This window comes from Lemur catta, chromosome 3 (genome assembly GCF_020740605.2).
Source record: "Lemur catta isolate mLemCat1 chromosome 3, mLemCat1.pri, whole genome shotgun sequence".
Taxonomy (NCBI): domain Eukaryota; kingdom Metazoa; phylum Chordata; class Mammalia; order Primates; family Lemuridae; genus Lemur; species Lemur catta.
Window position 1 is genome coordinate 36,489,937 of NC_059130.1, and position 24,914 is coordinate 36,514,850.

Here is a 24,914-nt window from a genome sequence, read left to right on the forward strand (position 1 = left end):
CTCATCGATTTGCTGAGCATACTTCTCGGATGCAATGGTTTTGCTGGGATTGAGAAAGCTGTAGTGGATCAGACCGGCACCAGACCACTAAACAGTGATGACCTTTTTTGGTACAAGTTTGGCTTTGGGAAGTGCTTTGGAGCTTCTTCTCAGCCCAACCACTGAGCTGGTCATAGCCGGTTGTCATATACAATCCACTTTTTGTGGCACATCACGATCCAATCAAGAAATGGTTCGTTGTTGTTGCATACATTAAGAGAAGATGACATTTCAAAACGACAATATTTTTTATTTTTGGTCAGCTCGTGAGGCACCCACTTATTGAGATTTTTCACCTTACCAATTTGCTTCAACAGCAGAACAACCATAGAATGGTCGACATCGAGTTCTTCGGCAACTTCTCATGTAGTTGTAAGAGGATCAGCTTCGATGATTGCTCTCAATTGGTCATTGTCAACTTCTGATGACCAGCCACTGCACTCCTCATCTTCAAGGCTCTTGTCTCCTTTGCAAAACTTCTTGAACCACCACTGCACTGTATGTTCATTAGCAGTTCCTGGGCGAACTGTATTGTTGATGTTGCAAGTTGTCTCTGTTGCTTTACAACCCATTTTGAACTCGAATAAGAAAATTGCTCTAATTTGCTTTTTGTCTAACATCATTTCCATAGTCTAAAATAAATAGCAAGTAACAAGTCATTAGCAAAAAAACATAAAGTGAAAAATGCTGAAATGTAATTGTGTTGGGAAAAAAAATAAAGCGAGAAATGCGCATTAAAATGATGTATAACATGACCACATTTATTTAAGAATATATTCCAATATCAAAGGGCAAATTTCAAGAATGCTAAAACTGTGATTACTTTTGCACCAACCTAATAACACTAGGACTGAGAGACTAAGACTTGGACCCACTTTAACATGAGAAACATGGGCAAGAATAGGACTACTGCATGAAGGCCAGATTCCAGAAGGGAGCAAATGCAAATGCTGTCTTCAGGAAAGCATCCCTGATTTATACCCTGAGGATTCTATGGTTCAGATCAGCCAAATAATAGCTCCACAAACAAAGACTGCAAAACACTAATGTAAATCAACCATGAATGAGACTCAGAAGAAACAACAAACAGTAGATTTAGATATTAAAGTTCTCCATATATTAAAATTATCAGAATTGGAATGTCAAACTATGTGTGAAATATTTGAGAAATAGAAGTTGGAATCCAAAAATAAGCAATTAAAAATTATTATATATGATGAGACACATATGGACACAAACCAATAGAATCTTAGGAGAAAAAATATAATTGCTGAATTAACAACAGATGGGTTACAGCAGAACAGACACAGCTAAAGAAGGCAGTAATGTCCTAGAAAAAATTACTCAGAATGTATCACAGAGAAAAGATGGAAATTATGAAAAAGAGATTAAGAGACAAGGAGGATAGAATGAGAATATCTAATATAAATCTAATCAAAGTTCCAGAAAGTGATGACAGAGAGAGTACAGTATAGACATTAGTCAGAGATAACCACTGATAATTTTCCAAAACTTATGAAAGACATTAATCTATATATAGAATTGTGGTATAGATATTGGTACAGGAAATATACAAGAAATCAAGAGGAACTAAATTTACTCTCCTATCTGAAAGAACAACAAGAAAAGTACACAGTATATGAAATCATTTTTACTACACTAGATATCAGACAATGAAGGAAAGTGATTCCTGAGAGACCAGAAATAAATAAGGTGAACACTGCAAGTGTTGTCGGTGAGTTTCCAGGCTATAGCGCAAGAAGAAATCCAGGAGGACCCCAGTGGCTTCCATGAGTTAAGGAGACAGAGCTAAGAGACTACAGAGGGGAAAGTGGCCAGAGTCCTGAGGGCAGAGTACCAGAAAGAAAAGAGCTGCACAGGATCTACAGAAAGTCCCCCTCAAGGGTTCAGCTAAGTACTGATCAAGGCATTAGAAGTGAAGAAACTACATAAGATTAGAGAAAGAATTACCTGAAAGAATCAGAGGTAAGAGTGCACAGCACTCACAAAGGGCTAGATATAGTGCCTCTTCCAAACAACCAGACTATACAAACTCATTATTAATGGAATTAGATATGGTTGTACCTTGTTATTCAGAATTAATTAGCCCTAAATTAAACATGGTTCTAGTCCCACCTACAGACCTAAAAGGATCGAACTCTTTTTAAATAACTTAATTGTGTCCCAAAATATACAGTATACAGTAAGGTAGAATTCACAATGTCTACCAACCAATCAAAATAACTGCTATAGTTTGAATGTTTGTCCCCTCCAAAACTCACGTCAAAATTTAATTATCATTGTAATGGTATTAAGAAATAGTACCTTTAAGAGACATTTAGGTCATGAGGGCTTCATCCTCATGAATGTACTAATGCCATTATTGCAGGAATGGGTTCGTTATTATTGTGGGAATGGGTTCACCCCCTCTTGCTCTCTCTCAAATCAAGCAAACTGATACTATTAAATCCCATTTAGAAGAAACTGATATTATTAGGGAGATCTAATAATTTGCCTGTGGTTCCATGGCAAGTGAGCTACAGGTATGTAATTTGAACCCAAGTAGTCTGATTCTACTATTTTGTTCAGCTTTTGGGGAAGTAAAATAGTCATAAAAAGAATTATAGTAAAAATAGTATTTATCATCATTGAGGATAATTATATTTATTGAGTACCTACTTCTATGTTCTTGTTTAAACTTCACCTCAACCCTATGAAGCATCTCAATGCTGGGCACAGAGTAGATACTCAACAAATATCATTGATTTATGAATAAACAAATAGACAAATGAAAACTTACACAGTAGCTATTATCTTCATTCACATATAAAAAAATTAAGGCTCAGATTTTTACCAAGGTCACACACCTCGATGAAGATTTGAAACCAGATCAGTCTGACTTCAGAACCTATACTTTTTACATTATTTCCCAATCATAAAAAAATATAATGTCAAACATCCAAATAGAAATCATCTTAAGGAAGTTCTCGACTACTATATTATATTTTCACTATAGAGAATTTAATAAAAATGCAATTAGGTTCCTTAGTAGTAGTAGAATAGAGAAGTATACTATTGTGGCTTTCTCAAAAATAGATATAAACAAAATTCTAATATAAAATTCAAAAGAAAACTGGACTATTCCCAATAATAGCTCTAACCTGATTTTAGACAGTAGCTCTCCTCTATCTGCACAGTCCACACTGACTTGTCTAATAAGTTCATGAAATACTGTATTGTAAATGGTCTGTTCCTTCTTCAACATGTGTAGTAGTTTGTGCATCTGGCAGAAGATAAGTAACATAATCAGTACCTACTAAAGTCTTATCAGTAAAAACCATTTTAGGAGGTAAGCACCCTGAATGTGAGTAAGTTTTAGAAACACCTTAATTTATTTCACTTACATTTTCATGTAAATGTACACACACACACACACACATATACAAAGGTGATATATGATTTGTCTAATCATGTGCCTTTTTATACGATGCACTGAGGTCACAATATCACTTCTATGTTATACCTGCTAAAATACAAAACTTGATCTAATCACAAGTATATATCAGACAAACCAAAATTGAGGAACATTCTACAGAATGGCCTGTGCCCTTCAAAATATCAAGGTCAAAAAAAAGCAAAGAAAGGCTGAGGAACTGTTTCAGATTAACTTTGTCTAAAGGAACAGGGCAACTAAAAGCATTGTGTGATCCTGGGATCCTACATTGGTGTAAAAAGTAGCTATAAAAGCCATTATAGGGACAATTGATGAAATATGAAATTTGATTGTGGATTATGTTAAATAATACTGTCATATTAACATTAAATTTCTTGATTTTGATAACTCTATTATGTATAGGTAAGAGAAAGTACCTTCTGTTCAATGAAATAACAAATACAATTAATTTTACAGTGTTTACCACATGCCAGGCACTGTTCTAAGTACTGTACATTTATTATGTCATTTAATCTCCACAAAAACTCTATGAAGTAGATACTATTATTATCTCTAATTTATAGATGAGGAAATTGAGGCACAAATGCATTAAATGACTTGCCCAAGGTCACCAGCTAATAAATGGCAGTGTCAGGATTCCAGCCCAGGCATTCTGCTCCAGAGGGCATGCTTAGGTTATAAGGTTACCCTGATCTTTGCAATTACCTTGGTTGGTCCTGTATATTCCTGAATTTCCATACCAGCCTTCTCTAGCATAGTATCCATCACATCATTCAGCTTGACAACTTCTACTCTTTTATTAGGTTTCCTAAAAGATTAAGGTGACAGACCTATGTAATCAGCATTATAACAGGTCACCCTCAAGTGGCAAAAAGAATATAATACATGTAAAGAGAATATATATACCATAGAATATTGACTGTATTTTAAAGTATTAGATATGTATCCATTAACCTATTGGGACATCAGTAATACAGTGAAAAAGGGCAAGAAAAATGCAAATAAAAGAAAAAGAAAAGAAAAGAAAAAAATGCTCCTCCCTAAAATTCTGTATACCTATTGTACAGGATTGCAAGAACATAAAAAAAAATGTGGAGAAGGAAACACCAAATGTTAACATTGGTTGCCTTATAATGGAGAGAAGAAGAGAGAAAAAGATAAGAAGAAGAAAAAAACTGTAGCAAAATGGAGAAATACTAATGGTTAAATGTATAATATAAAAGTATTTGATAGTACTTAAATATTATGCTATATATGTAAATGCATAAATCTGTAAAATTGAACACACAATTAGACAAAGGCAAACACTGATTAGATGTGGAATTGTGGGCAATTATTGTCTTGGGTTTCTGCTTTAATTTTAATATTTTTGTTTAATAAAGTACCAAGGAAAAGTAATATATATGTACATAGTTGTTCTTTCTGAGATACACTTTAGAAAATAAGCTGTACTTACATGGATGGGAACAGCAATAGCCTGTTCTCACTGTCTGTGAGGAGAGTAGTATATTTGCTGCAATAAATAAGACAGGTAAATGTTATTTTCAAAATATGTTCTGGCCCATTTACCAATTAGCACACTTATCACCCAGAATCTTGGTTTCTAAGTACCATTATCCACTAAAAGGAATTAGTACTTCTTAGAAAAATGACTCCTGGCTCATTCCAGGGCTGGAGTTGGGAAATACAAGCTGAACCTAGAAATCTTATCGAGCCAGAAAATAAGGAAGTGTTCAAATAATGATGGGGACATGTCAAAATAACATAAAAGCCAGCTCAAAGAGCTTCCCTTTGCTAAATCTGGAAAAATTTGAGCATCAAAATAAATAATAATAAAGAATTAAAACCCATCAAATAAAATAGAAATCCATGAGTCCATAGGGTAAAATGCCAACTAATAAATATAGAAGAAATGAGGAAGCTAAAAAAAAGTCATCAAAAGATCTGTAACTCAGTAGTTGTTAGAAAATATACACTAAAGTACTTGGTAATGGAGGGCCATGTTGAATGTTTTAAAATATGTACATGAGTGCGTGTATGTGTGTGTGTATATAAAAACAAATGAGGCAAGATGTAAACGCCCAGTGAATCAGGACAGAGGGTATATGGACATTCCTTTTCCTATTTTTGCAACTTTAAGTTTGAAATTATATAAAAAGTTACCCCAAAAGGGGTTCCATTTAGTTCTTTGGCAAAATATTGTTCTGAAACCCACCATCATGAGGAAATGACACATAACATACACATCACATAAGATAAAAACAGTGACAGCCTCTGGATATTTTATTATACAAACTTAGTCTAAAGTTCTAGTTTTTTAAACTATGAATATTCAAGTGTTATTTCAGAAAATAAAAGTAAGATCCCATTTTCAATCCCATAAAGAAGAATCAAAGAAAACAAGATAATCAGTTTGCAGTGTAAAGCGAAGGCCTGAAGCTTATCTTATGATTGCGGTCCCCAGCCTCCCGGGACTACTGACCAGTACCAGTTGGTGGCCTGCTAAGGATCAGGCTCAGAGCTCCAACCCCTATTCCACCCATCCCTGGAAAAGCTGTCTTCCATGAAACTGGTCCCTCGTGCCAAAAAGGTTAGGGACTGCTGTCTTATGAGATTCTGGCTTAAAAGTCTTCTTCCCTTTGTCTCCATGGTCATTGCTCAAAACCATTCCTAAAGGGCATAGTCAAGCACTAAGAACAAACTTCCATTTTTTAAAAAATTCCAAATTAAACGGCACGAAAAGATAGAAAACAATTTAATCATTAAAATCCCAAACTCTTTAAGTCCTTTTCACTAATTCTTTTTTTATGTATCTTTCTTAAATTGTATTAGGATGGCTAGCCCAAATGTTTCCTCAGTTCAGTGTAGCTACTGCCCAGGAACATGAGTACACTGTCCTCAGAGTCTTCTACGTCTGGGAAGGAGGAAACGGTATCAACTTGTCAGATATTCAATATATATCACAGTACTCACTCATCATAACACTCCAAACCTGAAACTCCTGTATTTGACACAATATGAAATTCTTCAGGAATTAAAGTATCTGTTAGTGTCTTTGGCTTTAAAAAAACAAACAAAAAGGAAAGAATGAATACATTAATAGGTGAAAAAAATTGAGTTCCACAAGTCCTAACTCCTAACCCAAAGGGATACTATTTATTAAGTTGAGAGGTTTTGATTAGAGAAATAACAATATTAGTAATATGGGTCATAGCAAACAACAAAAAATGAAGTAGAGCACAAATCTCCAAAATAACCATGAATCAGAAAACTTTGGTTCTAGTATTAGTTACACATATCCCATAGAGTCAGAAATTTATTCATTATTTTCTTTTAAATTCAGCAGGAAATTTAAAACTCAACTTAGCAAAATACCAAAGATAAGAATTCTACTTTAAATGTAGATTTCTTGGGGAGAAAATGTCTCCCATACAGTATTTTCTAAAGTGGACAGCTGTGGTTAGGAAAATGGCTTAAAATAAGGTATCTTTGATCTTTTCTGGCTAAATAGCCTTTTAATAAATAATTGGAAAGTGCTACAAAGACTGGTAAGCAATGCAGATTGTTGTTACAGTATGACATTGGTTTATATTTCGGGGAAATGATTTTTAAAAGGAGAGAGAAGGAGAAAAGGTTATTTGTAAAATACTTTACCTTATGAGGCACAATGACACCATCACTTGACTGTAATGAACGGTCCAACTGTGGGGGACAAACTGTATTCTCCCTAGTCTCTCCTCTTACATATTTAACATCATACAGAAAAGAAATGTCCCTAAAAAAATAAGAAAAATATACTTACAAAATAAATTTTCTGTCTGGCTACTAAATAAGAGTAAGGTCCACACATGTCCTTCTAGTAGGTAAAATGCTCATTTGTGTCAGCAAAACTTATCTCCTTACCGAATACTTTACTAAGACAGGCATTTAAACATGAGTTTCCACCACATTCTTCCCCTTTTCCACCTGAAACTTCTCATTCACATCACAAGCTTTCTTTTCCTCCGATCTCAGGTTAAGTAAGACACATTCTCTTACCTATGGTTATTCCCTCCACTTAGGTCCTTGATGCCATCTTTGCCCGTATCTTCAGGAATCTCATTTCATCAATTATAACTTCTGTGTATCTTCTCACTCTATTGGAACATTCCCCTTGGTCTATAACAAGTCTTTTCTCCTTCTAAAAATCTTCCCTTAACTATGCATTGCTGTCATGTTATCATGATCAACCTTTGATCAATCCATCCATCATCTCTCACTTTCTGTTAAATGTCAAACTTCCTGAAACTTCCCTGCAGTTTGATTTCCATCCACACCTCTCTTCTGAAACCATTATACAGAAAGCTAATGATGACATACCACTGCCAGTTTAACAATGTCTTATCTTTTGTGGGGGGCGGCCCGCGGGCGCGGAGAGTGCCCTGGAGTCCTGCGGCACGTTGCCCACCCCCAAATGCCATCCACCGCCCCTCTACCGCATGAAGATCTTTGCGCCTGACCATGTTGTCGCCCAGTCCTGCTTCTGATACTTTGTGTCTCAGCTAAAGGAGATTAAGTCTTCGGGGGAATTTATCTACTGTGGGCAGGTGTTCAAGTAATCCCCCTGTGGGTGAAGAACTTCGGCATCTGGCTGCGCTACAACTCCCGCGGCGGCACCCACAATATGTACTGGGAATATCGGGACCTAACCACGGCGGGCACCGCCACCCAGTGCTGCCAAGACACAGGCGCCCGCCTCGTGCCCACGCGTGCAGATCGTGGAGGCAGAGGAGAGCGCCGCCTGCAAGCGATGCCCACGGGCAGTCGAGCCGCTCCACGACTCCAAGATCAAGTTCCTGCTGCCCCCGCCAGGTGCTGCGTCGTCAGCACAGGCCACGCTCCACCACCAAAAGGCCCTCTCACCACGCTCCACCCCCCCCACCCCACCCCCGTTTGCCCAGATAAACTTAAGAATGCTCAAAAAAACAACCAATCTCATATCAGTTATCTTCCACTACACTTCCCTGGAATATTTTCCAGAGTTGATCACATTTGCAACTTTTATGTAAGTCTTAAGATTATTTCAAACTTAGAAGTTTAATAAAACAAAATAAAGAAATGTGAAAAGTGAAAAAACAAAAAAAGGCTCTGGTAACCAAGATATGGGCAAGTGTTCTAAGCTGGGCCAAATAAATACTGAGAGACTGAATCTCGAGCAACTGAATGTTAAGGGAAGATTTCCAAGACAGAAAACAGCAGGCATTAATTCATCCCCACAATGATGCCCCTGCGGACTGTTAGATCCTTCTACCGGATTCCCCAGAGCTGCCTTAAATTCAGATTTTTCAGAAGTCTGAGTACTAAAGGTTTTCCTTCAATTTTGTGACTTCTCACCTTCAACTTTCCTATAATACTGTTTTCATAAACTAAATGGCTTCCTACTCGAGCATTAAGCATTAGAAGGCCTTCTTCACCAGACTCACATATCCAAATCCTCAATGTCTAATTCGAGTGTTACCTTCATGAAAATAGTTCTGCCATTCCCAGTCAAAATAAGTCTCCTCTACCTCTGAGCTCCCTCTTTTTAGCACTTGGAGTTTCACAGAATACCTGAAGCCATGCTTTTCATATGGCAGACATAATTAAATATTTGTAGAATAAATTTGTGGAATATTCACATATCATCACCCATATTTTGAAACTTCTATAACAGTCATCTTGCTATTTAAAGTCACAGCAATGACCTGGGTCATTTACATTGAAAAGATTTTATGCACAGAGGCCATAATAGAAAAGATTGGTAGATTCAACTGCATACACTTTTACATGACAAAACCCACCAAAAGCAAATGCAAAAGGAAGCTCACAAACTGAGAGTTTTCAGGTTATATCACTGACAAAAAGACAATTTCCTATAAAGTCTTCCTATAAATAAGAAAAAAACATCGATTGAATAGAAAATTAAGCAATTCCCAGAAAATACAAATAACTCTTAAGCATTAAAAAACATATTCACAGAAAAACAAATGCAGATAGATTTTAAATGAATGAGAACATGGTAGATCTTGTACATAGTAAGAGAAACGTAAATTAAAACTAACCAGAGATACCATTTTTCAACCATCAAATTGGCAAGGATAAAAAAATGTTTGATAAAATACTACATTGACAAGGAGCAACAGGCACTTATGTTCATCTTATATAAACTAATATATGTATCCTTCTCCCTTTTTATGTAGTTATACATAGTTCTAAACCTTGCTTTTTTCACTTAACTATCATAGAGATCATCCCATATCAGTACATAATGAGTTTTTTTAAAAACTCGCCATGTAGGCCAGGCGCAGTGGCTCATGCCTGTAATCCTAGCACTCTGGGAGGCCGAGGTGGGCAGATTGTTTGAGCTCAGGAGTTCAAGACCAGCCTGAGCAAGAGTGAGACCCCATCTCTACTAAAAAAATAGAAAGAAATTAGCTGGACAACTTAAAATATATATAGAAAAAAAATTAGCCAGGCATGGTGGCACATGCCTATAGTCTCCGCTACTTGGGAGGCTGAGGCAGGAGGATTGCCCAAGCCCAGGAGTTTGAGTTTGCTGTAAGCTAGGCTGATGCCATGGCACTCTAGCCCGGGCAACAGAGTATAACTCCATCTCAAAAAAAAAAAAAAGCTCATCATGTAGTATTCCATTGTATGGATATATCATTATTAATTCCCTAATTGCTAAACATTTCAGTTGTTTCCATTCTTTTGCTATTGCAATGAATGTTTTTGCCAATACGCCATTTCTCATGTGAGTATATCTGCAGAATAAATTCCTAGAGGTGAAATTGCTAGGTCAAAATGTATGCATTTCTAAATTTGATAGACATAACCAAATTGCTTCAGATTAAAAAATATTCATCCTTCCCTCCCTATCATGAATTTGGTATTTATCATTACCATGCATGGTTTTATCTATGTTTACTACATAGATATATTCAGAAATATGCAACATAATTTTGAATGTTTAATATCTTAAACAGTATTATAGTGTATTAATCACCAGCAATGTGCTTTATTTGCTCAAAATTGCCTAACTCGCCTTGTTCCTTTTTTCTTCCATGAGAATTTTAGAACTAGCTTGTCAAATCCCATGAGAAACTTTGTTGAAATTTTAACTGGAATTGCATTGAATTTATAGATTTGAGGATAATTGCCATCTTTATTTAATTGATACTTCCTACTCATGACCATGGCACACTTCTCTATTTACTCAGGTCTTCTTTTAGTCTTTCAACAAAGACACATAATTTTCTCCATAAAGGTCTCATAGATTTTTGATAGATTTATTTCTACATACCTTTGAGCGTATCTAAGTGTTTTTGTCTTTGCTATCGTGAGATTTTTTATTTTGATTGATGATTACCAGTGTATAGGAATATGTTGATCATGTATCTAGCAACCATGTTAAGCTCTCCTTTTGATTACTTTTAAATGTTTTTGTTTTATTTGATAAAATTCAAAAACTGCATAAAATAAATATATAGCTTATAGATTTATTATGAAATGAATATCCTTGTTGGGAGACAAAACTTTACCAGTTACCCCAGAAGTCTTTCACATGATCCTCCCATAATCTCCCTTACTCCCTAAGAGTGACTGCTGTCTTGACTTATGCTAATCTCTTCCTTAATTTTCTTTGCAGTTTTATCATCCATTTCCAGTCCAGTAAAAAGGTGGGGAAAACAGAAAGAAAACTCTAGCCATATGAGGTGATTGCAATCTTGATAGTGATGAATGGTTTGGAGACATTAACTTTGGTGTTGACTTAGATAAACTGGGATATAAGGCAAGCAGATATCTGGTACTGGGTAGAATAGTGTGATCCAAAGCCATCCTAAAGGGTCTGCTTGATTACAAATCTAGAGACTCTCTGGAGGGTGAGTTGCAAACCCCTTATGGAATGCCATTCATTTGAGGAAATTGTAACTTGATCTGAGGTCCAAAGGCTCCAAACTTAACCCACAAATCTAGAGACACTAAATTTTTGAGTTCATATTTGGTATGAGCTAAAATTCAAGGATATTCCAGACCAGAGAGTGTATCCAATGTCTACAACCAGGACAAAACTACATATATCAGCTTCTAGGATTGTACATGGAAATGCCTAAAATTTATTAATTTTTTTCAGCAAATATTTATTGAGCATATTATAAGTGACAGAAAATATGCTAGATAAAAAGGACATAGAACTGTAAAAAAAAAAAAAAAAGACACAGTCCCTACCATTGTGGGGCTTTCAACATACAGGGGTTGATTCACAAACAAAAAAGTATAATATGGAAACTATTATGATTGAGAACAGAATGTTACGGGAATAACTATTAAATAATAATAACACCTAACTACAATCTAGACTGAGTCAGGGAAAGCCTCAGGAGGTAGTGACAATTAGAACAAAAAAACTGATTTGGATTTAGATAAGCAACTAAAAAGCATAAGTATTTCAGGTAGCGAGAACAGCAAACACATCGGCCCTGAAACAGGACAACTCCAAAGAATCAAAAGAAGTTCAGTACAGTTGATCCTTGAGCAATACAGGCTTGAACTGCGTGGGTTCACTTATACATGGATTGTTTTTCAACCAAATACCACAGAAAATATAGTACTTGCTGGATGCAAAACCTGCTCATACAGAGGGTCAACTTTTTGCGTATATTGCAGGACTTGAGTATGCATGGATTTTGGTGTTGGGGTGCAGGGTTGGAACCAATCTCCCACATATACTGAGAGATGACTGTATATCTAGTTGAAGTGTGAAGATCAAAGGCATTGAAATTTAAGAACTAAACAGGGGCCAAATCATGGAAAAAGCCTTGCAAGGAATGCTAAAAAGGTTGGACTTTATTCCAAGAGAAGCTAGGAAGATTTTAGGGACGAAATGACATTTTATAATTGTCTTTTAGAATGACTATAATGTTTGCAATATGGTGAAATTGTGGGAGAAGGTGTGCTTTGAGAGCAACGTCAGCTGGCAGCTGATGTGGCCTGTAAGGCTGTTGGCAACAGGCCAACTCTAGTGCCCCATATTGACCATAAACTATTTTTAAAGGTAAATATTACTAGTAAAAAACATTTCTGGCCGGGCATGGTGGCTATTGATGGGTTGCACTGTGATACTCTGGCTCTTTTGGATATGTCCAGGGGGAAAATGTTAGATCTTTATTTCCCAGTCCTCATGATTCTTTGTTTATTCCACCCTCTTACAGGTTTGACATAGTCACAAAAAAGCACTTAAAAACCTGCTGACAGTATGATGGATCATCAGTTTCTATCACACCAATAAATGCTGGAGAAGTTGGCCAATATAACTTTGCTTTATTAGCTAAAAATAATGAATGCTTCATATATACACACCCACCCCTTTCTAAAAAATGTTGGTTTGGTGACTATCAGTCAAATTTTCTCAAAAAGCCATTTTAGGAGACTTTTGTACTTCTATACATTATTGAATTACTGGGTATTGCAAAGGTTTGAATGTGTCCCCCAAAAGTCCACGTATTGGAAATTTAATTGCCATTGTAACAGTATTAAGAGATGGGACCTTTAAGAGGTGATTAGTTGATTTATTTTTAGAGGAAACACCTTTTATTTGTTGAAATATAATTTTTCATTAACCATAAAGATATGTTTTATTTCTTAATACAACTGTTGTGGTAAATCACCAGCTTCTACTCTTCTGGGAAATCTATTTTTATTTAAAAACAAAAACCAAAAAACTTTGATTCTTGGCCATAACACAATAACTGGATTTTATTAGATTTTAAGAAATCCTCTTCCTGTCCTTTTCTCCAGCCCTCAGATTATTAAACTGAGTTCATGATTGAAATTTTTCTCCAAATCATCACTGGTTGAGTTAGGTATATAGATAAGCATGCCTTTTGTCTGAAGTTGTCAGGGAATGATCAATTTTCCAAATAACTTTTTAAAATAAAACATTGAGTCTTTCTAAAATGTATTTAAAATTTTTGCAAGATTCTTAAATAGACTATATATAATATCTTTTCCTGATAATTTGGGTAATATGAATTGTAAAATTAGAAGTTTCTTGAGGAATGTCTGGTTATATTTCTAAAATCTAGAATAGTGCTGTATATACAGCAAACCCTTCTTTGGATTGAAGAGGTTAAAAAGCACCTTCCCAGACACCCTTGCAACTAAGGTTCTGGGTGTGAATTAAGTTCCACAAATTAGATGCACTCTTGTGAGATTTTGGAGGTTGAAGTGAGGCAGAAACCATTTTTGCTGCCACGTTTTAGCTGATTCTCCTGACAGTATCATGTAAGTGTTTTTTCTGAAGCAACATTCTAGAATCCATCCTCCAGATACCCAGGTCTGGAGAGTCAGTGCAGTAACAGCAGCAGCAGTGACAACTTCTTGATTTCAGCTTCCTAATCTTTGGATCACAGCTCACAGGGTATATTTTTCTTTATTGAAATATAATTCACATACCACAAAATTCATTCCTTTAAAGGATACAATTTACAAGTTTTTAGTATATTCACAAATTGCAAGTTAATATATTCACAAAGTTGTACAAATATCACCAGTATCTAATTCCAGAGTAGTTTCCTCAGCCCCCAGAAATACTCCATACCCATAGTTATTCTCTACTCTCTCCGCCCACAGCCCTTGACAACAGTAATCTAATTTGTCTCTCTGGATTTGCCTATTCTGGACTTTTATATAAATAGAAACATACAATATGTGCCCTTTTGCAACTGGCTTTTTTCACTTAGTGTAATGTTTTCAAGGTTCATTCTTACAGTAGCACGTACCAGTATTTCTCTCCTTTTTATGGCTGAATAATATTCTCTTGTATGGATACATAATATTTTGTTTATATATTCATCAATTGATAGACATTTGGGTTGTTTCCACTTTTTGGCTGTATGAGTAATGCTGCTGTGAATACTCATGGACAAGTTTTTGCACAAACATGTTTTCAATTCTCTTGGGTATACACCTAGGAGTAGAATTAATGGGTCATAAAGTAACTCTGTATTCAACTTTTTGAGGAATTGCCAAACTGCTTTTCCAAAGGAGCTGCACTATTTTACATTCCCACCAGAAATGTATGACACATCGAATTTCTCTATATCCTCACCTAAACTTGTTATTGTCCACCTTTTGTATCATGGCCATTCTAGTGGGTGTGAAATAGTATCTCATGGTTTTGATTTGCATTTCTTTAATGGCTAATGATGTTAATCATCTTCTCATGTGCTTATTGGCTATTTTTATGTTCTTTGGACAAATGTCTATTCAAGGGGCACACTCTTGAACTCAAAGCTCTTGTGACAACCTTGGAGGCAGTAGCTTTCTTGGGAGGTCAATTCAATCCTGTTCTGGGAGTTATTCCCACAGGTACCTCTTCATACCAGCTCCTTTAGCCCTTCTAAAAATTTTGTAAATACCCAATTTTCTGCATTCAATTCTTTCCTGCTTAAAATATCTAGAGTGATTTTCTGCCATGAACTCTGACTGATAGAGCCATGAAAAAATATTACTCAGAAGTTATTTGTTTTGTTGTTTTGTATTTTACTGCTGGGTTCTGTATAGTTGAAGTTGCTAGACAAGTTACCTCTTGTTACAAACACTTGTGGTTATGCATATGTGCATTAGTTTTCTCTTGGTGCCATAACAAATCACCACAAACTTAGCAGCAGCTTAAACAACACAAATTTATTATCTTACAGTTTTGAAGGTCAGAAGTCCAACACAGGTCTCACAAGGCTAAAATCAAAGTGTTGACAGGGCTGTCTTTCTTTCTAGATGCTCTAGAGGAAGATCCCATTCGTTCGGGTTGTTAACAGAATTCAGTTCCTTGCAATTATAGGACTGAGATCACTGGTTCCTTGATAGTTGTCAGCTGAGTTGTCACAAGAAGTCCCAGCTTCTAGTGACCAATTGCATTTCTTGGCTGTGTTCTCTCTTCCTCCATCTTCAAAGCCAGCAATGGGAGGGTGAACTCCTCTCATACTTCAAATCTGTCTCCTTCTGTCTCATCTCTCTGACCGACTTGACTGCCTTCCTTTTCAAGGCTTTTAAAGATTCAGGTAATTAGGCTGGGCCTACCCTGATGATCCAGGATAATCTCTCCATCTCAAGGTCCTTAACCTTTATCACATTTGCAAAGTCCGTTTTGCCATGTAAGGTATGTATTCACAGGTTCTGGGGTTACAGTGAGGACGTTTGGGGGTGGGGAGGGGGGAAGGAGGTATTATCCTGTCTACCTGATTTTTACATTTTTTTAATTTATTTGGGATATTATGGAGGTACAAATATTTTAGTAAGATGTAATGCTGTTTGCCTCACCCAAGCCAGGGCTTGATCTTCACATTTTTAAAAACTCCAACTCAGAATTCAGTTGACAATAAAACTTTAATATCAGCTATTGCCAAATTCAGATATAGCTAATTAATTTTTCAAAGTACTTCAAACTCATAACTACTAATTATCACTAATAATTATAACCATGATCTGAAGGCACAAAATAAAGTACAGATACCTTATAACACTAAAGCCCCAGGATATAAAAGTTAATAGGACAAGTTTCTGCCACTTTTTCTTACACTGAGACATAGATGAATAATAACATCTTATATTTAAATAGCACTTTATAGATTTACAAGTGCTCTTACAGCCATTATTTCATTTGTGCTTTACAATGTCCATTGGAGGCACACAAGACTGAGCAAGCATATTATTCCCTTTTTATAGATGAGAAAATGGAACTTCAGAAAGACTAAATAACCTACCCAAATATTATATTAAACATTATATTAAACATTTCTTTCAGAAGAAGTGACATTTAAATAAGGGGCATGCATGGAGTAAACCGATTAATGGACAATATGTAGAAAATGAGCAGCTCTCAATCCTCTCAGGGAAATGTTGACATTTAGAATATTTTTTAGAAATAATATAAAAACAACAAATATTATTTACTGATTTGATCTGAAACAGTGTAAAAGTTAACGGTTCCCTTTGACAAGAACCAGGAATTAAAGCTTTTGTTTTTCAAGATTTTCCAGATCATGAAGTTATGTTACCTTGCTCTTTCTTCTAAAATGTACACAAAAAGATATACATATAGATAAAGGAGGCTCTAAAGGGATTTTACCAGTTGGATCTTGCCCCTTTTACTAGCGTACAATAGGGAACAGGAGAGGACAGGGACAAGTATACAATGTCATGCAAAAAACAAATTTAAACAAGCCAAAAGTATGTAAAGCCAGCACCTATAGCCATCCTACCGATAATAATCTTACACAAAATGATGGCCCTTGGCCCTTTAGGATTGTTTTCTAATTCATCAAATGTACTGCAAGTTTCATAATCTATGATTCTATGATTTTTCCAATCCTGATCCCCACCAAAGCAACCATACAAAATGAGACAATAACTCTATTTATCTGCATCTACCCCCACTATCTTCCTTCTTTACCTTCCAGCTCCTGTTAAAGAGACAGGATGGTCAATCAGGTATTTAAATTTATTTCTTCTAATAGGGTTGTGCCAGACATGGTCTACAGAGCGTGGAAGGGTACCCTGGGAAAAAGCAAAAACAAATGAATATCCAGCAGAGGGTGCTCTAATCAAATGAAATCTATTCTTAATAGTTTTGAGCAAGTACAATATTTATATTAAGGACACTTGGATACTCTAAGGAAGAAAAGAAAGTAGAATTCTTATTCAACAACAGAGAAAGACTAAAACTAGAACAATTCTACAGTAAATGAAAAATAGTAAGACTAAGAGAGTAGTAATGATCATTTTAATAAATCTGCATAAAAACAGATTAATAGAAATACTCAAGAGTCTTGGAAATATTCATTCAAAAGATTTGAGTTTTCAATCTAGGAAATTACTTTAACAAACATTTTAAGGCTATCTGGAACATGTAACATATGCTCAATAAATACTTAATGAACCAGATGCCAAAAAGATGTTCCCAAGTACTCTACATATGTATATACACACCTTTGGGGTTTTAATTTTCTTAGGAGGCAGTATGTTTTCAGGACAAGGACCAGCATTAGCTGCATAGGTCAAAGAAAGAAGAACTTCCTGAGGAATGAACTCATTCTGAAGGAAAGTAGGAAGGGGTTTTGAACGATCCACCATATTTTTTTTCTCCCTTAGCTCAGGAAGTCCTAAGAAAGTAATGGAAAAGAAAAGCTCTTACTACAGTTTTGTGGTGTTAGATGGAGCTTCCCAGACTGCCTCATCAATCCCATTTATATGTTTCTTACAGAGAAACATTGCATCTAGTTGACGAGAGTAACAAATAATACTTAAAACACTGAACATCATGTAGTCAAGAGAAATAACACATATTGCCCACTCTACTCACATTACATCATACAGTTTCAAAAACTCAGGTACAAAGATGAACCTTCATTATTCCAAATTAAAAGTTGAAAATCAAACTCACTTCATTTTCTCAGTTAACTGGGATGCCCTTAAGATAGGAATGAATGACTGTTTTCCCTTTGATGTAAAAAATGAAAGAAAAAAAAAATACCTCCTCTCTCCCAAATTGTCAAATTAGTAATTTTTCTTACATAAACTCAAAGGTGAGAATTTCATTAAACTGGCGCATTTTTAGAGTGGAAGGGAACTGAATTGGGTTTAAAAGTAAAAGTGGAACTGGGACTGTTGGAAAGGAAGAGAGCGGAACAATCTGAACAAATTGGTGGAGTAAGAACCATAAAAAGAGTGTTCTACTCAGCTTAACTACAACAGAGAAGTTATAAAGGAGAGTTGTAGGGCTAACATAGGAAAAGTTCTCCTATGAAGTCAGTCAAGTAGAGTTGGGTTATCATTGTCCTCAATCTATGCCCCTCACATAATATGGTATGCATCTATTTCTGTAAGGAAGTATCATGTGCCATAGAAACTTCTTATGGTTTATATTACTAAATGAATCTCTCTCTCTCTCTCTCTCTCTCTCTCTCTCTCTGGATGATAAAAAAAAAACTAGGAAAAAAATGTTGGGTGGGGCTTCATTACAATTTCCCCTAAACACAAGGTGAAGGTAAAGCTCTAGAAAGCTTCAGCATAATAGGGGTAAGGATAACACTAGTTGATTCTTATTCTAGTACAGATCTGCATTTATCTCTATATGAATGAAAATCTTAAGGAATTACTCTCATTTAGAAAAATTACTAAAACAAATTGGCATGTTGTACTAAATTGCATGTGTTTCTCTTACCTCCACTATTACGTTTTTAAAGTTCCTTAAAGTCAGAGACAAAAAAAACAGTGCTGTTTCATATAAGTATTGGTATTTAAAATAGGGTGAATTTAAAGCAATATACAATTCATCAGCATGTGAAAAAACTATAAACACCATGGAGTAGTGAAACAGGTCTCTGACTCAAAGCCACTGTAAAAGGAATGGCTTTTGGTTTTGTTTAAACATGTATTAAAAAACAGCTAATTAAGGTGTTCTAAAATCTCAGATTAAGAAAAATGGTGAATGGATAGTGATTTCTGTCTATGCCTATGAATGTTCATGTCTGCGGGATCCTTGAAGTTTACCTCTTGAATCTTCCTTGGCCACAGATACTTTTGACTTTTTGCCCTCAGATGTTGAGGCAGAGTTTATCCGTTTGGAGGGAGTTTTCGGGAGAGACATAATAAACAATGCCTCTTATCACTCGTTGGTAATTTGAAATATTTCTCCAGAAATCTCATTTATAAACACATTGGCGCCATACTGGGACTTGCAGCCTGCCACATCGTCCTGCAGACAAAACAAAAACAACTACCCAAAAGCAAGACACATTACGTGCTTGTGTTCAGATCGCAGTTTAGAATTCATCTAGCATGGTTTACCTTCTTTGGAGAGACCTCTGTGTTCTCCCAGGTCACCTGAAGCGACTACGAAGCCTGCGGGTGCGTCAGGGCCGGGGCTCGGGCAGGGAAGGACACGCTTGGCCGCCCCACAGACAGCCGCCCGCCGGCCGCTCGGCCCATCCCGGCCTCCCCTGCAGGCAGCGCTCTCGCGCACGCCGATTCCATGGACTCGGGAGTTAGGCAGGGTTCGCACCGCTTCTTGCTGAAAAGTCACGAGAAACGGATACCTGCAATCCTCTGTCCTGCAAACTGTGTTTCGCGCCTGGCTTTTGGTCACCTCGTCCTTTCCCGGGACGCTTTTTGTCGTCAAGGAAACCCAGGACCCCGAGCCTAAGAAACCCTCAATGCGGGCTGCCTTCTGCGGTGCCGGCGGAGGAGGGAGAAAGCTAAGAAACTATCTCTCGTAATTTCGATGTGTTTTAAGTCACAGCATAGGTTCAGTAGCAATAGAGAAGAAAATGTTCGATCGGGCCGTTGTCACAGAATCCAAGTGTCTGGATTCCGGGGCTTCCGGCCGCGGAAGGGGCCAGTGCGCAGGCGCCAGCGGGGCCGGAGGTTGTCCACAGGGACCGCTTCTGTGGCCCGACTTGAGGCGCCGTGGGATGTGAGCATGTGTTGAGAGTTGTTTCCATTGATCTATCCCTCATTTTTGTTGCTTTGCATGTTTTTCTAAAAGCCGAACTCAAGGGAAAATTGGGTAATCAAAAACTCTGAGTTCCCTTGTTGCGTAAGTTGTCCCAGTCCTTGGCATTTCGATCACGGCTTCCTGGGACACTTAAACGCCGCTCCCCAGAGAACAAAGGCAGGCATTCAGGGGGCCAGTTTTATTTCGTTTTGTTGTTTTTGGTAGAGGCAGGGAAGGAGGATTGCACGTTAGGCGCTACCAACTCAGGTAAAATCGTTACGTCTTCTTACGAAAAAACCTGCTCTCAGGAAAGATTTCGATGGGCTTATTGGCACTGAAGTGAGACCCAGCTCCGAACTGCCACCGGGATCATTTCGTAATAAGGCAGAGATTTAGCACCAAATAAGGATCGCCGGTGGAATCCTAGCTTTTAGATGCCTTTACTTTTGAAAATAAATTTCAGAAGGGAAGAAAACTATTCAGTCATCATATTCCTCAGTGCCATGTCCAGTTCCTGGGCAAAAGCCTTCGATAGGATGTTTGAAGATCAGTTGAATAGTTCAGTTTTATGTTGACAGAATTAAGGCTCTGGTTTCCAGAATAATAACGGAAATATGGGCAAAGTGTTCAAAACAAAAACAGAATCTTTCTGCTCCCTTTGAACTCCTCTAGTCATACATTTTGGGCATTTTAGCCCTCTCCCCTATCACTCTAGTTTTTCAAAGAAATACACATAAAGCATCATAGAGCACACATACAGTTCATTTTAAGTACTGGCAAACATCAAAACGAGAGATGAGCAGAAGCAAGGCAATGCAAAGGTAGGTGGAAGGTCATTTTCCCCAAAGTTGCCTTTCTCCCTCCTCACTGCTGTCATGTTATAGTTGGAACCGTAACCATGAGACTTAACTTCAGAGTCCACAAACTCCAGTGCCAGTTCATACATGGCTTATCAAGTCTCTACGTATGGGAAGAAGTAACTCATCTTTTGTATTCTTAACCTAGTTTTTTAAAAAAAAATTTAGGGTATTGATAGAACAGAAACAAGTGAACACATTTAAGAGATACACAGAAAGTAAAATCTATAGGATTTGGGAAGTGATTAGATCTGTTGTATGAAGAAAAAGACATTATGAACAAAAATAAAATTCTAAGGCTCACCCCCACACTGGCTGACTAAATAAATGGACCCACTCGTGGCCAACAGGTCCTCAATTTACACAATAAATATATGTCCGGTGGCTTACCTCTGATAACAACTATATTAAAACATTCCAAGCCTTTCTTTTTTTTTTTTCCCCAGGCTAGAGTGAGTGCTGTGGCGTCAGCCTAGCTCACAGCAACCTCAAACTCCTGGGCTTAAGCGATCCTACTGCCTCAGCCTCCCGAGTAGCTGGGACTACAGGCATGCACCACCATGCCCAGCTAACATTCCAAGCCTTTAGACAAAGCTTCATGTCCTTAACCAATTACAAGCCAAAGAATCTTTAAACCCACCTATAAAGACCCCCCCCCTTAAAGATGGCCCATCTTTTCGGGCCAAACCAATGTATGCCTCCCACATATTGATTTATGACTTTACCCGTAACCCCTGTCTCCCTGAAATGTATGAAACCAAACTGTAACCCAGCCACAGTGAGTCCACTTGCTCAAGGCCTGTTGGGTTTGGCTGTGGGTCATGATCCTCAAATTTGGCTCAGAATAAATCTCTTTAAAATTATTTTACAGAGTTTGGCTTTTTTCCATTGACAACATGAAAGGTTACTTCTCATTTTCTATCCTGTGCAATGGTATGGTGATGATACATACCCTTTACTGAGACTGGGAACAGAGAAGGAAGACCAGGTTAGAGGAGGGGCTTGGAGGAGATGTAGGACTTATGGACATACTGAGTTTGCAGTACCATTTGAGACATCAGGGTGGAAACAAGAGGCAACTATCTTAAATACATATATATATATATATATATATATATATATACATACACGCTAAAAAACAAAGGTGCCAATTAGAAATTTTTAAAAGGAGACACTAAGAAGGAAATCTAGGCACTGCTCAGCCAAATGCTTCCCAAGGGAAAGAATAGCTTCTACTATTGCTTCCACACAAGAAGGGCATCCCTAAAACTGAAATGATGCTTCAGACTTAGTTCTGTGTCATTCGATTCACACACGGGTGTGCCTACAAGAAAAAATGTGCTTTTGTCTTGTTCACATTTATCTTCAGTGCACAGCACAGCATCTGGCACATGTTATGCAGTCTGTGAAGAACACATCTTCTTCATCATACAGAGAGCAAAATCACAATGATCATGCCAATCTTGAGTATGCTACTCCATGGAGTATGCTACTCCATGAGTGTTTTCTCACAGTAAATTCACAAACTGTTATGCCAGTTTTCTAAGATGCATGAACTTAGTTGAGTACAAATTCAAGCTATCCAAACCTAAAAGGACAAGGCCCTAAACTTTTCATAAATTAATCAAGCAAAACTGTCACTGTGGCTTTGCCCCCAGTGGCAATGAATAGCCAATTGGCCCAAGAAACAGGGGTACATTTAATTTCTGAAGGCATTTCTCCCTTCCTACTCCTCTTGCACGGCAGAACCAGGTGGGTTATAGATAGGCCATCAATGGTAACTAGAGAGTACTACTTCTTGACTGTAGCTATAACATGTGCTTTTATGGGAAGAATGTTGCAATGACAAGTATCAATCATAATAGGTCCCTATTATGAGTAGATTCTTCGGAGAGAGGGTGTCATTTTGTGCTGCTATATGTAACACAATACCTGAGACTGGGTAATTTACAAAGAACAGAAATTTCTCACCTCTAGAGGCTGAGAAGTCCAAGAACAAGGTGCCAGCAGGTTCAGTTGTTTGGTGACAGCCACATCCTCAGGAGGGGAGGAACACTGTCCTTACATGGTGGAAGGAGGAAGGGCAAGGGGGCCAAATGCTGTGTGAAGGGCTGGCCTTAATCCCATTTATGAGGGAGGAGCCCTCATGGCCTAATCACCTATTAAAGGCCCCACCTCAATACTATCACAGCGGCAACACCAGAGTTTTAAGAGAGGACACATTCCAACCATAACAGAGTGGAAGCAACCTATCTTGCTTCAAATCTGGTTTCCCCCAGTCTTGTCTTAAAAGGCACATTTCCTGGCCAACAGATTTTTACCTTTCATTAGAAACCTAAAGTCCTTTTCTACCCACTGGAGTGGGGGCAGGGGCCAGTGCTTCCTTAGACCCACTTACAGGTTTTAAAAGGAGGCTGAAGAGTCAGTGTCACTGCTTTTCTTGGTGCAAAGTCAAAACTGGGCCCCACTATTTCTTTGTAATCTGTAACATGGCTCCCCTCCATTAGCCTGGACAACAAAGTCCAGTTTTTTTGCCTTCTCTCTTGGCCATACTGAACATTATCAAGCTGCCTGATATTAAGATGAAAACCATTTATGAACATGAACCACAGAGTTAATATTGAATACACTTGAAGTTAATTTACAAGTTTTTTTTCAAATATATTTATTTACCACATTCTTCATATATACAGTAATTTGCCACTTTGTGTGTATAGAAATTTAAAAATGTTTAAGTTAATGCTAATACAATACATACTAATCAAAGTATTGGGACCCACTGTGATTAGACAAACAAGGTTTGCAGGACAGAATAGGAATTCAGGAAAACAGCAAACAAGAATGAATTAGAAAAGATATCTTTAATTAAAATGAAAACCTTTAAAAACAACTTCAGATTTATGTGACCTTCCTGTTGCTCTCAGAACACTATGGACTAACATACAGACTAGAGAGGTGCAGGCACAGGAAGGTGCTGCTCTATCCCAATGGCAGAGCCTCGAATGGGGGTTCAGCTCTCTTCCCACCCAAGAACTGGCACATCTGCACACGGGAATCAAACTATCTCTAAATGAGAGGGTGCATGACTGGGTACATGAACTGCCTGTTTCAAAGTTATTTAAAACAAAGTATAGCTACTGCTTCATTAAGAAAAACACAACACCACAAGGCATGGTATACTATGTACTAGCTTAAAGTTTAGCACTCCATTGAGAAGGGCTTACTGACAGCAGAAATGTGAATGTATTACTATAAATAAGAGAGCACTTAAGAAAATAAAAGTAAAGAGGCAGTTTGAGGTGGGTTTTTTTGTAAACTACATCACTTCTGAAATTAACCCAGTTTCTCAAGTCCAAATTAGTTATTACAGTCTTTATATTTTATGCAAAAAAGGGAAACTTTACTAAGGATTTAGTAGACTGTATAGGTTACACAGGTCTCCTCCTAACCTTAAGCTTATCAATTTTATTATTATTATTGTCTACTGATTTTCAAACAAGGCATTAAATTTAGGGTGGAAAAAGGCACTACTCTCTCCCTGTTTCACCCAGAGCAGCTATTTTTTAATCTTCTCTTGAAACTGGGCTTATATGTAACATTTTATTTCAACAAAGGGTTTCAACACTGTATTACCTGATAAAAACTTTAATGATGTTAACAAATCCTTATATAAGCTTCATTCAGAACATTCATTTTATTCCTCAAAACTTTTATGTTCCAGTTCCTTCAGTTTCAGACATAAACATAAAGCCTAAAGATATATATAAAACAATATCCGAGACAGATCTTACTTTGACTATATGTATAGTGTATATCTGCTGTCCCCAACCCCTGGGCTGTGGACTGGTACCGGTCAGTGGCCTGTTAGGAACGGAGCTGCACAGCAGGAGGCCAGCAGGAGGCCAGTGAGCAAAGCTTCATCTGTATTCACTGCCGCTCCCCACTGCTTGCATCACCACATAAACTCCGCCTCCTGTCAGATCAGTGGTGACACTGGATTCTCACATGAGAACAAACCCGACTGTACACTGCACATACGAGGGATCTAGGT

At 37.3% G+C, this 24,914-nt stretch overlaps 1 protein-coding gene and 1 pseudogene across 5 annotated transcripts in view; one reads left to right on the forward strand and one right to left on the reverse strand.

Annotated features, from left to right (window-relative positions):
• The window catches only part of AXDND1 (axonemal dynein light chain domain containing 1), a 119,461-nt gene extending 98,151 nt beyond the window's left edge, over positions 1-21,310 (reverse strand). For 2 of the 5 annotated variants that reach the window (XM_045547253.1, XM_045547255.1), the window contains exons 1-8: positions 19,064-21,310; positions 17,501-17,673; positions 16,965-17,068; positions 7,148-7,268; positions 6,467-6,552; positions 4,950-5,006; positions 4,199-4,301; positions 3,201-3,322 (exon numbers count right to left, since the gene is read on the reverse strand). In XM_045547253.1, the coding sequence (XP_045403209.1) occupies positions 3,201-3,322; positions 4,199-4,301; positions 4,950-5,006; positions 6,467-6,552; positions 7,148-7,268; positions 16,965-17,068; positions 17,501-17,673; positions 19,064-19,160 (863 nt within the window). In that variant the 5' untranslated portion in view covers positions 19,161-21,310. The remainder of the gene's footprint in view (positions 1-3,200; positions 3,323-4,198; positions 4,302-4,949; positions 5,007-6,466; positions 6,553-7,147; positions 7,269-16,964; positions 17,069-17,500; positions 17,674-19,063) is intronic. The other 3 variants (XM_045547251.1, XM_045547252.1, XM_045547254.1) reach the window with 3 other exon arrangements.
• On the forward strand, positions 7,891-8,437 carry LOC123634140 (annotated as a pseudogene).
• Positions 21,311-24,914: the final 3,604 nt, after the last annotated feature.